A 14,145-nucleotide genomic window follows, 5' to 3' on the forward strand; every position below is an offset into this window, starting at 1 on the left:
CTCCACGTACCTCACACACTCGCACCTCACACACTCATACCTCACACACTCGCACCTCACACACTCGTACCTCACACACACACACTCATACTCACACTTCACACACTCGCACCTCACACACTCATACTAACACTTCACACACTTGTACTTCACACACTCGCACCTCACACACTCGCACCTCACACACTCGTACCTCACACTCGCACCTCACACGTTACACGTACCTCACACACTCATACCTCACACACTCGCACCTCACACACACACACACACTCATACTCACACTTCACACACTCGCACCTCACACACTCATACTCACACTTCACACACTTGTACTTCACACACTCATACCTTGCACGTTACACATACCTCGCATTTAACACACTCATACCTCGCACTCACACACTCGTACCTCGCACTCACACACTCATACTTCGCTCTTCACACACTAGCAACCCCACACATGTTACACGTACCTCACACACTCATACCTTGCACACTCACACTTCACACACTCGTACTTTACACTCGTACCTCGCACACTCACACTTCACACACTCACACACTAGTACCTCGCGCACTCACACTTCACACACTCGCGCACTCACACTTCACACACTCGTACCTCGCACACTCACACTTAACACACTCGCACTTCACACTCGTACCTCGCACACTCGTACTTCATACTGGCACTCACACTTCACACACTCGTACTTTACACTCGTACCTCGCACACTCACACTTCACACACTCGTACCTCGCGCACTCACACTTCACACACTCACACACTCGTACTTCACACTCGCACCTCGCACACTCACACTTAACACACTCGCACTTCACACTCGTACCTTGCACACTCGTACTTCATACTGGCACTCACACTTCACACACACACACACTCGTACCTCACACACTCATACCTTGCACACTCACACTTCACACACTCGTACTTTACACTCGTACCTCGCACACTCACACTTCACACACTCACACACTAGTACCTCGCGCACTCACACTTCACACACTCGCACACTCGTACTTCACACTCGTACCTCGCACACTCACACTTAACACACTCGTACCTCGCACACTCGTACTTCATACTGGCACTCACACTTCACACACTCGTACTTTACACTCGTACCTCGCACACTCACACTTCACACTCGTACCTCGCGCACTCACACTTCACACACTCGCACACTCGTACTTCACACTCGTACCTCGCACACTCACACTTAACACACTCGCACTTCACACTCGTACCTTGCACACTCGTACTTCATACTGGCACTCATATCTCACACACTCGTACTTCACACACTCACATTCATACCTCTCACACTTTGTACTTCACACACTTGTACCTCGCACACTCGTACTTCACAATCAAACCTCACACACTCGTACTTCACACTCGCACTCATATCTCACACACTCGTACTTCACACACTCACATTCATACCTCACACACTTGTACCTCGCAAACTCACACTTCGCACACTCGTACTTCACTCACACTCATACCTCATACTCGTACCTTGCACACTCACACTTCACACACACACACACACACACTCGTACTTTACACTCGTACCTCGCGCACTCACACTTCACACACTCGTACTTCACACTCGTACCTCGCACAAACACTTCACTCATACCTCGCACACTCACACTCATTCTTCACACATGCACTTCACACACTCGCACGTACCTCACGCACTCGTACCTCACACTCACACCCATACCTCACACACTCGAACTTCACACACACACATTCTTCAGGCATGTGATTGGCTAAGGACAAAAAAGCAAGAAAATATACCGAGACCCCCCCGCCCGCCCCGCCGATCAAACTGAGACCCCCCCCCCCCACACACAAAAAAAGAGGGAGGTTATCGAAGCCCTCACCCCACAGCAAATATCCAGATACTTACATAATTGTGATGAATTTAATCCTTTGTAAGTGATCATTTTGCAGTGTAAGATTACAGTTAACACCTTTAAATATTACATAAATGTATTATTATGTATTTTTATTAAACTTAGTGGGTGTATAAATCAGCAGCAAAAAGTAATTCTTGAAAAAATCTGCACAGTAATTTTATCAAATCTAAAATGTTAATAAAAACAAATTACTATTATTACTCTTATAAAATTCAATCAGGTAATCATACATTTCACAATTTTATATTTATATATGAATGTCAAGAATTCAGAAGTGTGTATATTTATATAGCCTACACTACACTACACTACACTACACAGAAATAACATACAATTAAATTATGCTTATTTTAAATGTATTGTGCAGGCTAGGTATACAAAAATATAGGCTTTTGAAAATATGAAACGCTTCAAAACAGAGCGCACAAAGCGCGTATGCGCATCGCCGGCGCAGAATGATGTGCTCAAAGCAACATGGAGTCACAGTGTTCAGCGCTGCGCTGCACAAGTGCGCATTTAAAAGTTCACGGCACAAAGCGAAGAAATGTCGAGCGCACAAATCCTAGTGTCTATCTGTCCAACAGTTTATTGATCATTTGTTTCTTCACAGTTTTAAATTCCAGTTATTGTGCGTTTGATGCCGATTTAGTCCTTGTGATGTGTGATCTAACAGGCACACGGTAGCGAGTCGTTTAAAAACAGCAACAAACTCCAACAAAATAAAGTCATTTTAGGCCAATCCACAGCCTTTTCTCTACAGATCAAGCATTATAATGTGAATATCATATTGGAGAGAGTTCTACCGTGCTTGTATGCTGCTGTAACCGGAAGAGGCGCGTGCGCTGTTTGTATACTGAATGGAGAATCATTGACAGCCGCAGAGGAGGGAGAACTTTAATGATGTAAATAGACTTCTGTCCCTCACATTAAGCTATGAAATAGGCTTCAGATGAATTTGTCACCCAAACTGACGTGAAAAAAGCGGGAGGCACCGAAAAGCGCACTGTATGCATCCCTGTACTTGGAAAGGAAGGAAAAAAGCATTTCTTTGCCATCTGTAAGCATGGTGACGTGCCGTCCGGTGTGGCCCTGTTGCACGGGGATGGCAACTATGGTTCCGTCCCGGGTTACCATGGTGACGGCTGTGAGAACATCCCCCCCCCCCTGTTTTTTTTTTTTACAGATCTGCATGATTAACGTAGGTCACATTTTCAGGTCGGAAAATCCGGAAAAATCACATCCCTGAGTCTTACTTCACACTCACACTCATTCCTCGCACACTCGAACTTCACACTCACACCTCACCCATTCACACTTCACACTCTCATACCTCACATACTCATACACTCATATCTCGGCACACTCACACTGATACTTCACACACTCATACCTTGCACACTCGTACTTCACACTCACACCTCATGCATTCGCACTTCACACACTCATACCTCGCACACTCACACTCGTACCTCACACACTCGCAACTCAAACTCACACTCGTACCTCACACACTCACTTCACACTCGTACTTCGCACACTCGCACCTCACACACTTAGCCACTCGCATCATATTTATTTCGCCATGTCGTCTAATTTGTCCTGCCATTCATGCTTAAGACATTAATATCGGCCCTTAATCTGCACGTTTACACACACCAGCCGACATCTGGTTCCACACGCGCCAACAGAGACCAGTTCTAACGCACTGATGAAGATCCAGCAGAGCCTGAAGCTGTTCTGTGGTTGAGCACAGACGAGCACTGAACACTATTGACCAGAACATGTCACCGCTGTCTTATAAACACCTCAGGAACTGTGGACACTTGTGGAGAAGTTCAACATGATGATGAGATGATCAGTGTAACTCCACAACAACTACAGAAATGTCTCCACTAACATTCAGAAGCTCTTCCTGAGTCTCTCCGTAAGGCTGCACTCGCTACTGGTTATTCTGGGATTCTGGATGAGGGAGATTGGCCTGTTCTGTTATTGCCGGAGTTTCTGAAGCTCGTGTAAAGACTCCGCCCTCTTCTGAACGGAGGCGGGGCTAAAGCTCATTTGCATTTAAAGAGACACACACAAGGGGCAAATTTGACAAGCTATTATAAATGATCTGGCATTTTGAGCTGAAATTTCACAGACACATTCTGGGGACACCATAGCTTTATATCACATCTTGTGAAGTCAAGTCAAGTCAAGTCATCTTCATTTATATAGCGCTTTTAACAATGTAGATTGTCTCAAAGCAGCTTTACAGAGATAAGCGTATAATTTAAGGTAACAGAGATTGTTTCGGCTTTCCAGCAGAGTTAAGTTATTTCCCTCTAAAGTTAGTGAAAAGGCAGTCATGTCGTAAGCTTGACGTATCGTTACTTATGCCAATGCAATAAGGTTATGATAGCACTACTGCACAGCGAACTTTGCTGAGAGGTGAGATGCTAGCATCCCTGCAAACGTAGCGCCGATCCTCACCTGAGCACCACCGTGAAGTGGTTTCCCTGCAGCTCTCCCAGTTTTAATGGATGTTTCTTGTAGCTGAAGTTTCCCAGCTTCAGGTTCATGAGGCATTTGTTGAGGTGAGATAATCTCTCAGCGCTGATCCTGAGGAGAAACAGAAGAGCAGAATACAGGAGTGTGTCCTGAGCGTTAGGCGGATCTGGCGCTCGGCTTCACTCACTTCAGCACGGCGATCTCCTGCACTGTGATGGCCCTCTTGTCTTTGGTGCCCATGTAGGAGAACATGTTGGGCCTGACCCTGAAACACAGAGACAGGAGTGTGTGTGAGGTCATGTAACGCCAGCGTTCACCAGCCGCAGACTCGTCTCACACACACCTGAGGAACTTGGAGAGGAGGTTGATGGCCTCCATGGTGTCCTTGTTCTCCTTATAGAGAACGAAATGGCAGAAACTGCCACGGTTCTTCGGCCATGAATGCTTTCGAGGGGCTTCAGTGGGAGACAGAGAAGAAGAGAGGATGAACACTAAATGAAAAAGTAATGGAGCACAGACTTATAAAGACTTAAGTTTGAGGAAAACACACATGGTCACTATCACCAGTGCAACAGCTGTGTCAGAGTATTGAGGAATATAATCTACTGTACGAGCTACTGAAGCAGCGACACCTAAAGAATATATTTAGAAACCCGCTCAATATTTCTATAGAAGGTTTATGATAATTTGCACAGCATGTCAGATTCACAGTAAAATCCTCTGGAGTTCAATATAATTCAACCACTAATGTGGACTTTAACATCTTTGTAACAGGCATCTTTCAAAGTCGTTCTAATGGAATAAAACATTGACTTCTGTTTCTGCAAGCCACAAGTGTATATTAAACCTCAAATATGGAGGAGGAAAGAGTTTTAGATTTATTTTAACTTTTAATCGGAGCACCCTTCCTGTCTGAGCACAAACACCAAACATGATTAATATATTCAATATTCCTGCAGTGAAGATAAATCAGGCTGAACAACATCACTGATAATACTGACTAACTGTGAAAATATCACTGAAAATATCACAATAAACCAATTATATAATAACTCTTCTGTAAAATCTTCTCCTGTGTTTAGAAGCACTTGACCGCTCGGTCTGGTTTCACGGTCGATATGATGATCAAACCCGAGTGCCGAATCCAGTACGCGTGTCAAACAGGGTCTCTATAACGTCACGATCATGATCACGCTGTTGTTAATCACCTCAGTGGCGTCTCTGGGATTGTGATGAGTCTTATAGACTGATAATTGAACAAAAGGAAAGCTTTCGTGGCGTCCTGGACTGATGTGGGATTGGCCTTACCTGAGGCGGGTCTGACCTCTGTCCCGCGAGCGAGAGGAGCGTTGGGAGAATAAGACAGCGTTACTCAGGACGCGAGCACACACACGGATGAGAGTTGGCATGCGCGGATGAGTCCGGAATCACCGTTCCGTTTCCATTCAATTCATTCGGAAGATTCAGTTTGTGAAGATAAGCGAGATGCAACACACTCCGCTCATTCCTTGCGTACTGAACGGGAACAGAACGGATCTCGCCAGGGCAGAAGCTGCCCGAACAACTGTGATATGGAACATCATGGGATAATCCCATCATCCTCTGGGATCTGTCCTCCTCACATGCACAAACATCAGTCGTGTTTCCATACACTCATGCTCACTCAAGCTCATGCAGGATCATGCAGCGAGTTCAGAGCGCCATCTAGTGTCACATCACATCTCTAACACACACACATGTTCTGGAGCTGAAACACACACACATGTTCTGGAGCTGAAACTACACATGTTCTGGAGCTGAAACTACACACACATGTTCCTGAGCTGAAACTACACACACATGTTCTGGAGCTGAAACTACACATGTTCTGGAGCTGAAACTACACGTTCTGGAGCTGAAACTACACACACATGTTCTGCAGCTGAAACTACACACACGTTCTGCAGCTGAAACTACACACACATGTTCTGCAGCTGAAACTACACACACATGTTCTGCAGCTGAAACTACACACACATGTTCTGCAGCTGAAACTACACACACATGTTCTGCAGCTGAAACTACACACACATGTTCTGCAGCTGAAACTACACACACATGTTCTGCAGCTGAAACTACACACACATGTTCTGGAGCTGAAACTACACACACGTTCTGGAGCTGAAACTACACACACGTTCTGGAGCTGAAACTACACACACATGTTCCTGAGCTGAAACTACACACACATGTTCTGGAGCTGAAACTACACACACACGTTCTGGAGCTGAAACTACACACACATGTTCTGGAGCTGAAACTACACATGTTCTGGAGCTGAAACTACACACATGTTCTGGAGCTGAAACTACACACACATGTTCCCTGAGCTGAAACTACACACACATGTTCTGGAGCTGAAACTACACATGTTCTGGAGCTGAAACTACACACACGTTCTGCAGCTGAAACTACACACACATGTTCTGGAGCTGAAACTACACATGTTCTGGAGCTGAAACTACACACACATGTTCTGGAGCTGAAACTACACATGTTCTGGAGCTGAAACTACACACATGTTCTGGAGCTGAAACTACACACACATGTTCTGGAGCTGAAACTACACATGTTCTGGAGCTGAAACTACACACACGTTCTGCAGCTGAAACTACACACACATGTTCTGGAGCTGAAACTACACATGTTCTGGAGCTGAAACTACACACACATGTTCTGGAGCTGAAACTACACATGTTCTGGAGCTGAAACTACACACATGTTCTGGAGCTGAAACTACACACACATGTTCTGGAGCTGAAACTACACACACATGTTCTGGAGCTGAAACTACACATGTTCTGGAGCTGAAACTACACACACATGTTCTGGAGCTGAAACTACACACACATGTTCCCTGAGCTGAAACTACACACACATGTTCTGGAGCTGAAACTACACATGTTCTGGAGCTGAAACTACACACACATGTTCCCTGAGCTGAAACTACACACACATGTTCTGGAGCTGAAACTACACACACATGTTCCCTGAGCTGAAACTACACACACATGTTCTGGAGCTGAAACTACACATGTTCTGGAGCTGAAACTACACACACGTTCTGCAGCTGAAACTACACACACATGTTCCCTGAGCTGAAACTACACACACATGTTCCTGAGCTGAAACTACACACACATGTTCTGGAGCTGAAACTACACATGTTCTGGAGCTGAAACTACACACACATGTTCCCTGAGCTGAAACTACACACACATGTTCCCTGAGCTGAAACTACACACACATGTTCTGGAGCTGAAACTACACATGTTCTGGAGCTGAAACTACACACACATGTTCCCTGAGCTGAAACTACACACACATGTTCCCTGAGCTGAAACTACACACACGTTCCCTGAGCTGAAACTACACACACATGTTCTGGAGCTGAAACTACACACACGTTCTGCAGCTGAAACTACACACACATGTTCCCTGAGCTGAAACTACACACACATGTTCTGGAGCTGAAACTACACACACATGTTCTGGAGCTGAAACTACACACACGTTCTGCAGCTGAAACTACACACACATGTTCCCTGAGCTGAAACTACACACACATGTTCTGGAGCTGAAACTACACACACATGTTCTGGAGCTGAAACTACACACTAGGGCTGTCAACGAATATTCTAAATTCGAATATATATTCGAATAGTTTTAAAAAACAGAAATTCGAAAGTGAAAATTAATATTCGAATGTGAATTTCGAATATGGAAAAACACGCCCGCGGAAGCAGAGGCGCGGCTGTCTGCTTTGCGAGTGGGCGCGCGCGCTGTCTCGTCAGGGTCGCCCTGTCTAGCACAGCGTCACTGCTGAAAGTTGACTTGCATGGAAGATGGCAGAAAGTGCAGAGCCCAAGTTCAACTCGACCGCAGCAGAGAAAGTGATTTTAAGCCATGTCTGGAAGTACTTTGGATTTTGGTCGGTAGAACGTAAAATTGTGGAGCCACGACTCCCGCGAGATAAAGTAGTATGCAAGCTATCTATGTAAGATACAGATAGCATACCATTCGACCACTAGCAACATGAGGTCACATCTCGAAAATTGTGTGCCTCATTTTATTTAACGTTAAACAGAAAAGTTCCACGTTTACCACAGCACAGCTCGCTCGGAGCGTTCAATGTCGGTTCTATACTGTAAAACTTCAATTAATGTTAATAAATTTGTTTCAATCACTGAATGAAGCCTGCTATATTTGGGACAAGAGTCGCAACCTTAAATTGCTTGCACAAAACTCTTGATCAGCACTCAACATGTGCTTATTGTTGTTGTTCATTTTTAAACCGTTATGCGCAGAGAGCGCGAGCGCGAGGGCGAGGGAGGGAGAGAGTGCCTGCGAGTGAGCGAGAGTGAGGTCTGCGGTCTTGGCCATTAGTTTATTTACTTGATTTTGTGTTGGTAATACATTGTCAAATATGTTTAAACTTAAATTAACTACCTATACAAGTAGTTATGTCTCTTTGTATTAATTTGTCCTGTTATTGACGTAATGCGCGTCATTGACAAAATGCGCAACCAGATGTTCGAATAGTTCGAATATTCGTATGTGTTTTAGAGGGAATATTCGAACGTCATTTTTGAACAATTTTGACAGCCCTACTACACACACATGTTCCTGAGCTGAAACTACACACACGTTCTGGAGCTGAAACTACACACACATGTTCTGGAGCTGAAACTACACACACGTTCTGGAGCTGAAACTACACACACGTTCTGGAGCTGAAACTACACACACATGTTCTGGAGCTGAAACTACACACACGTTCTGGAGCTGAAACTACACACACGTTCTGGAGCTGAAACTACACACACATGTTCTGGAGCTGAAACTACACACACGTTCTGCAGCTGAAACTACACACACATGTTCTGGAGCTGAAACTACACATGTTCTGGAGCTGAAACTACACACACATGTTCTGCAGCTGAAACTACACACACATGTTCTGCAGCTGAAACTACACACACATGTTCTGGAGCTGAAACTACACATGTTCTGGAGCTGAAACTACACACACATGTTCTGGAGCTGAAACTACACACACATGTTCTGGAGCTGAAACTACACACACATGTTCCTGAGCTGAAACTACACACACATGTTCTGCAGCTGAAACTACACACACATGTTCTGCAGCTGAAACTACACACACATGTTCCTGAGCTGAAACTACACACACATGTTCTGCAGCTGAAACTACACACACATGTTCTGCAGCTGAAACTACACACACATGTTCTGGAGCTGAAACTACACATGTTCTGGAGCTGAAACTACACACACATGTTCCTGAGCTGAAACTACACACATATGTTCTGGAGCTGAAACTACACACACATGTTCTGGAGCTGAAACTACACACACGTTCTGCAGCTGAAACTACACACACATGTTCTGGAGCTGGAACTACACACACATGTTCTAGAGCTGAAACTACACACATGTTCTGGAGCTGAAACTACACACACATGTTCTGCAGCTGAAACTACACACACATGTTCTGCAGCTGAAACTACACACACATGTTCTGCAGCTGAAACTACACATGTTCTGGAGCTAAAACTACACACACATGTTCCTGAGCTGAAACTACACACACATGTTCTGGAGCTGAAACTACACACACATGTTCTGGAGCTGAAACTACACACACATGTTCTGGAGCTGAAACTACACACACATGTTCCGGAGCTGAAACTACACACACATGTTCCTGAGCTGAAACTACACACACATGTTCTGGAGCTGAAACTACACACACATGTTCTGGAGCTGAAACTACACACACATGTTCCTGAGCTGAAACTACACACACATGTTCTGGAGCTGAAACTACACACACATGTTCTGGAGCTGAAACTACACACACGTTCTGCAGCTGAAACTACACACACATGTTCTGGAGCTGAAACTACACACACATGTTCTAGAGCTGAAACTACACATGTTCTGGAGCTGAAACTACACACACATGTTCCTGAGCTGAAACTACACACATATGTTCTGGAGCTGAAACTACACACACATGTTCTGGAGCTGAAACTACACATGTTCTGGAGCTGAAACTACACACACATGTTCTGGAGCTGAAACTACACACGTTCTGCAGCTGAAACTACACACACATGTTCTGGAGCTGAAACTACACACACATGTTCTAGAGCTGAAACTACACACATGTTCTGGAGCTGAAACTACACACACATGTTCTGCAGCTGAAACTACACACACATGTTCTGCAGCTGAAACTACACACACATGTTCTGCAGCTGAAACTACACACATGTTCTGGAGCTGAAACTACACACATGTTCTGCAGCTGAAACTACACACACGTTCTGGAGCTGAAACACACACACATGTTCTGGAGCTGAAACTACACACACATGTTCTAGAGCTGAAACTACACACACATGTTCTGCACCTGAAACTACACACACATGTTCTGGAGCTGAAACTACACACACATGTTCTAGAGCTGAAACTACACACACATGTTCTGCACCTGAAACTACACACACATGTTCTAGAGCTGAAACTACACACACATGTTCTGCAGCTGAAACTACACACACGTTCTAGAGCTGAAACTACACACACATGTTCTGCAGCTGAAACTACACACACATGTTCTGGAGCTGAAACTACACACACATGTTCTGGAGCTGAAACTACACACACATGTTCTGCAGCTGAAACTACACACACATGTTCTAGAGCTGAAACTACACACACATGTTCTGCAGCTGAAACTACACACACATGTTCTGGAGCTGAAACTACACACACATGTTCTGGAGCTGAAACTACACACACATGTTCTGCAGCTGAAACACACACACATGTTCTGGAGCTGAAACTACACACACATGTTCTGCAGCTGAAACTACACACACGTTCTGCAGCTGAAACTACACACACGTTCTGGAGCTGAAACTACACACACATGTTCTGGAGCTGAAACTACACACACATGTTCTGCAGCTGAAACTACACACACATGTTCTGGAGCTGAAACTACACACACATGTTCTGGAGCTGAAACTACACACACATGTTCTGCAGCTGAAACACACACACATGTTCTGGAGCTGAAACTACACACACATGTTCTGGAGCTGAAACTACACACACATGTTCTGCAGCTGAAACACACACACATGTTCTGCAGCTGAAACTACACACACATGTTCTGCAGCTGAAACTACACACACACACACAGTGAGTGTGTACCTGCCAGCGCTCTCTGACCCGCTGCATGATACGCCACAATGAACTTCTTGCCCTCCCGGTCCTCAGTTTTGGTCTCCAGGCCGGGAAACAGCAGCTTCACAGCTCTGTGCAGGAGAGTGCGCTTCTCCTTCGAGTCCTCCTGCACCTGAAGAACATCAGACAGACAGACAGACATCAGACATCAGACAGACAGACAGACATCAGACAGACAGACAGACAGACAGACAGACAGACAGATAGACAGACAGACAGACAGACATCAGACACACAGAGGGTAATGAGTGTGTGTAGGGTAATGAGAGCGTGTAGGGTAATGAGTGTGTGTAGGGTAATGAGAGTGTGTAGGGTAATGAGAGTGTAGGGTCATGAGAGTGTGTAGGGTAATGAGTGTGTGTAGGGTAATGAGTGTGTGTAGGGTAATGAGAGTGTAGGGTCATGAGAGTGTGTAGGGTAATGAGTGTGTGTAGGGTAATGAGAGTGTGTAGGGTAATGAGTGTGTGTAGGGTAATGAGAGTGTGTGTAGGGTAATGAGTGATGAGTGTGTGTAGGGTAATGAGTGTGTGTAGGGTAATGAGTGTGTGTAGGGTAATGAGTGATGAGTGTGTGTAGGGTAATGAGTGTGTGTAGGGTAATGAGTGTGTGTAGGGTAATGAGTGTGTGTAGGGTAATGAGTGTGTGTAGGGTCATGAGAGTGTGTAGGGTAATGAGTGTGTGTAGGGTAATGAGTGATGAGTGTGTGTAGGGTAATGAGTGTGTGTAGGGTAATGAGTGTGTGTAGGGTAATGAGTGATGAGTGTGTGTAGGGTAATGAGAGTGTGTGTAGGGTAATGAGTGATGAGTGTGTGTAGGGTAATGAGTGTGTGTAGGGTAATGAGTGTGTGTAGGGTAATGAGTGATGAGTGTGTGTAGGGTAATGAGTGTGTGTAGGGTAATGAGAGTGTGTAGGGTAATGAGAGTGTGTAGGGTAATGAGTGTGTGTAGGGTCATGAGAGTGTGTAGGGTAATGAGTGTGTGTAGGGTAATGAGTGTGTGTAGGGTAATGAGAGTGTAGGGTCATGAGAGTGTGTAGGGTAATGAGTGTGTGTAGGGTAATGAGAGTGTGTAGGGTAATGAGTGTGTGTAGGGTAATGAGAGTGTGTGTAGGGTAATGAGTGATGAGTGTGTGTAGGGTAATGAGTGTGTGTAGGGTAATGAGTGTGTGTAGGGTAATGAGTGATGAGTGTGTGTAGGGTAATGAGTGTGTGTAGGGTAATGAGTGTGTGTAGGGTAATGAGTGTGTGTAGGGTAATGAGTGATGAGTGTGTGTAGGGTAATGAGAGTGTGTAGGGTAATGAGTGTGTGTAGGGTAATGAGTGATGAGTGTGTGTAGGGTAATGAGAGTGTGTAGGGTAATGAGTGTGTGTGTGTAGGGTAATGAGTGTGTGTAGGGTAATGAGTGTATGTAGGGTAATGAGTGTGTGTAGGGTAATGAGTGTGTGTAGGGTAATGAGTGTGTGTAGGGTAATGAGTGTATGTAGGGTAATGAGTGTGTGTAGGGTAATGAGTGTGTGTGTAGGGTAATGAGTGTGTGTAGGGTAATGAGTGATGAGTGTGTGTAGGGTAATGAGTGTGTGTAGGGTAATGAGTGTGTGTAGGGTAATGAGTGTGTGTAGGGTAATGAGTGTGTGTAGGGTAATGAGTGTATGTAGGGTAATGAGTGATGAGTGTGTGTAGGGTAATGAGTGTGTGTAGGGTAATGAGTGATGAGTGTGTGTAGGGTAATGAGTGTGTGTAGGGTAATGAGTGTGTGTAGGGTAATGAGAGTGTGTAGGGTAATGAGTGTGTGTAGGGTAATGAGTGTGTGTAGGGTAATGAGAGTGTGTAGGGTAATGAGTGTGTGTAGGGTAATGAGAGTGTGTAGGGTAATGAGAGTGTGTAGGGTAATGAGAGTGTGTAGGGTAATGAGTGTGTGTAGGGTAATGAGAGTGTGTAGGGTAATGAGTGTGTGTAGGGTAATGAGAGTGTGTAGGGTAATGAGTGTGTGTAGGGTAATGAGAGTGTGTAGGGTAATGAGTGTGTGTAGGGTAATGAGAGTGTGTAGGGTAATGAGTGTGTGTAGGGTAATGAGAGTGTGTAGGGTAATGAGAGTGTGTAGGGTAATGAGTGTGTGTAGGGTAATGAGAGTGTGTAGGGTAATGAGTGTGTGTAGGGTTATGGGAGTGTGTAGGGTAATGAGAGTGTGTAGGGTAATGAGTGTGTGTAGGGTAATGAGAGTGTGTAGGGTAATGAGTGTGTGTAGGGTAATGAGTGTGTGTAGGGTAATGAGTGTGTGTAGGGTAATGAGTGTGTGTAGGGTAATGAGTGTGTGTAGGGTAATGAGTGTGTGTAGGGTAATGAGAGTGTGTAGGGTAATGAGTGTGTGTAGGGTAATGA

At 45.0% G+C, this 14,145-nt stretch overlaps 1 protein-coding gene across 2 annotated transcripts in view; it reads right to left on the bottom strand.

Moving 5' to 3' along the window:
- Positions 1 to 14,145, bottom strand: part of pus7 (pseudouridine synthase 7) — a 48,269-nt gene that overhangs the window by 9,842 nt on the left and 24,282 nt on the right. For both annotated transcript variants that reach the window (XM_081356432.1, XM_081356433.1), the window contains 4 exons: positions 11,734 to 11,878; positions 4,790 to 4,901; positions 4,634 to 4,711; positions 4,429 to 4,557 (listed from right to left, as the gene is read on the bottom strand). In XM_081356432.1, the coding sequence (XP_081212558.1) occupies positions 4,429 to 4,557; positions 4,634 to 4,711; positions 4,790 to 4,901; positions 11,734 to 11,878 (464 nt within the window). The remainder of the gene's footprint in view (positions 1 to 4,428; positions 4,558 to 4,633; positions 4,712 to 4,789; positions 4,902 to 11,733; positions 11,879 to 14,145) is intronic.

This window comes from Scardinius erythrophthalmus (genome assembly GCF_964197995.2).
Source record: "Scardinius erythrophthalmus genome assembly, chromosome: 24".
Classification (NCBI taxonomy): Eukaryota; Metazoa; Chordata; class Actinopteri; order Cypriniformes; family Leuciscidae; genus Scardinius; species Scardinius erythrophthalmus.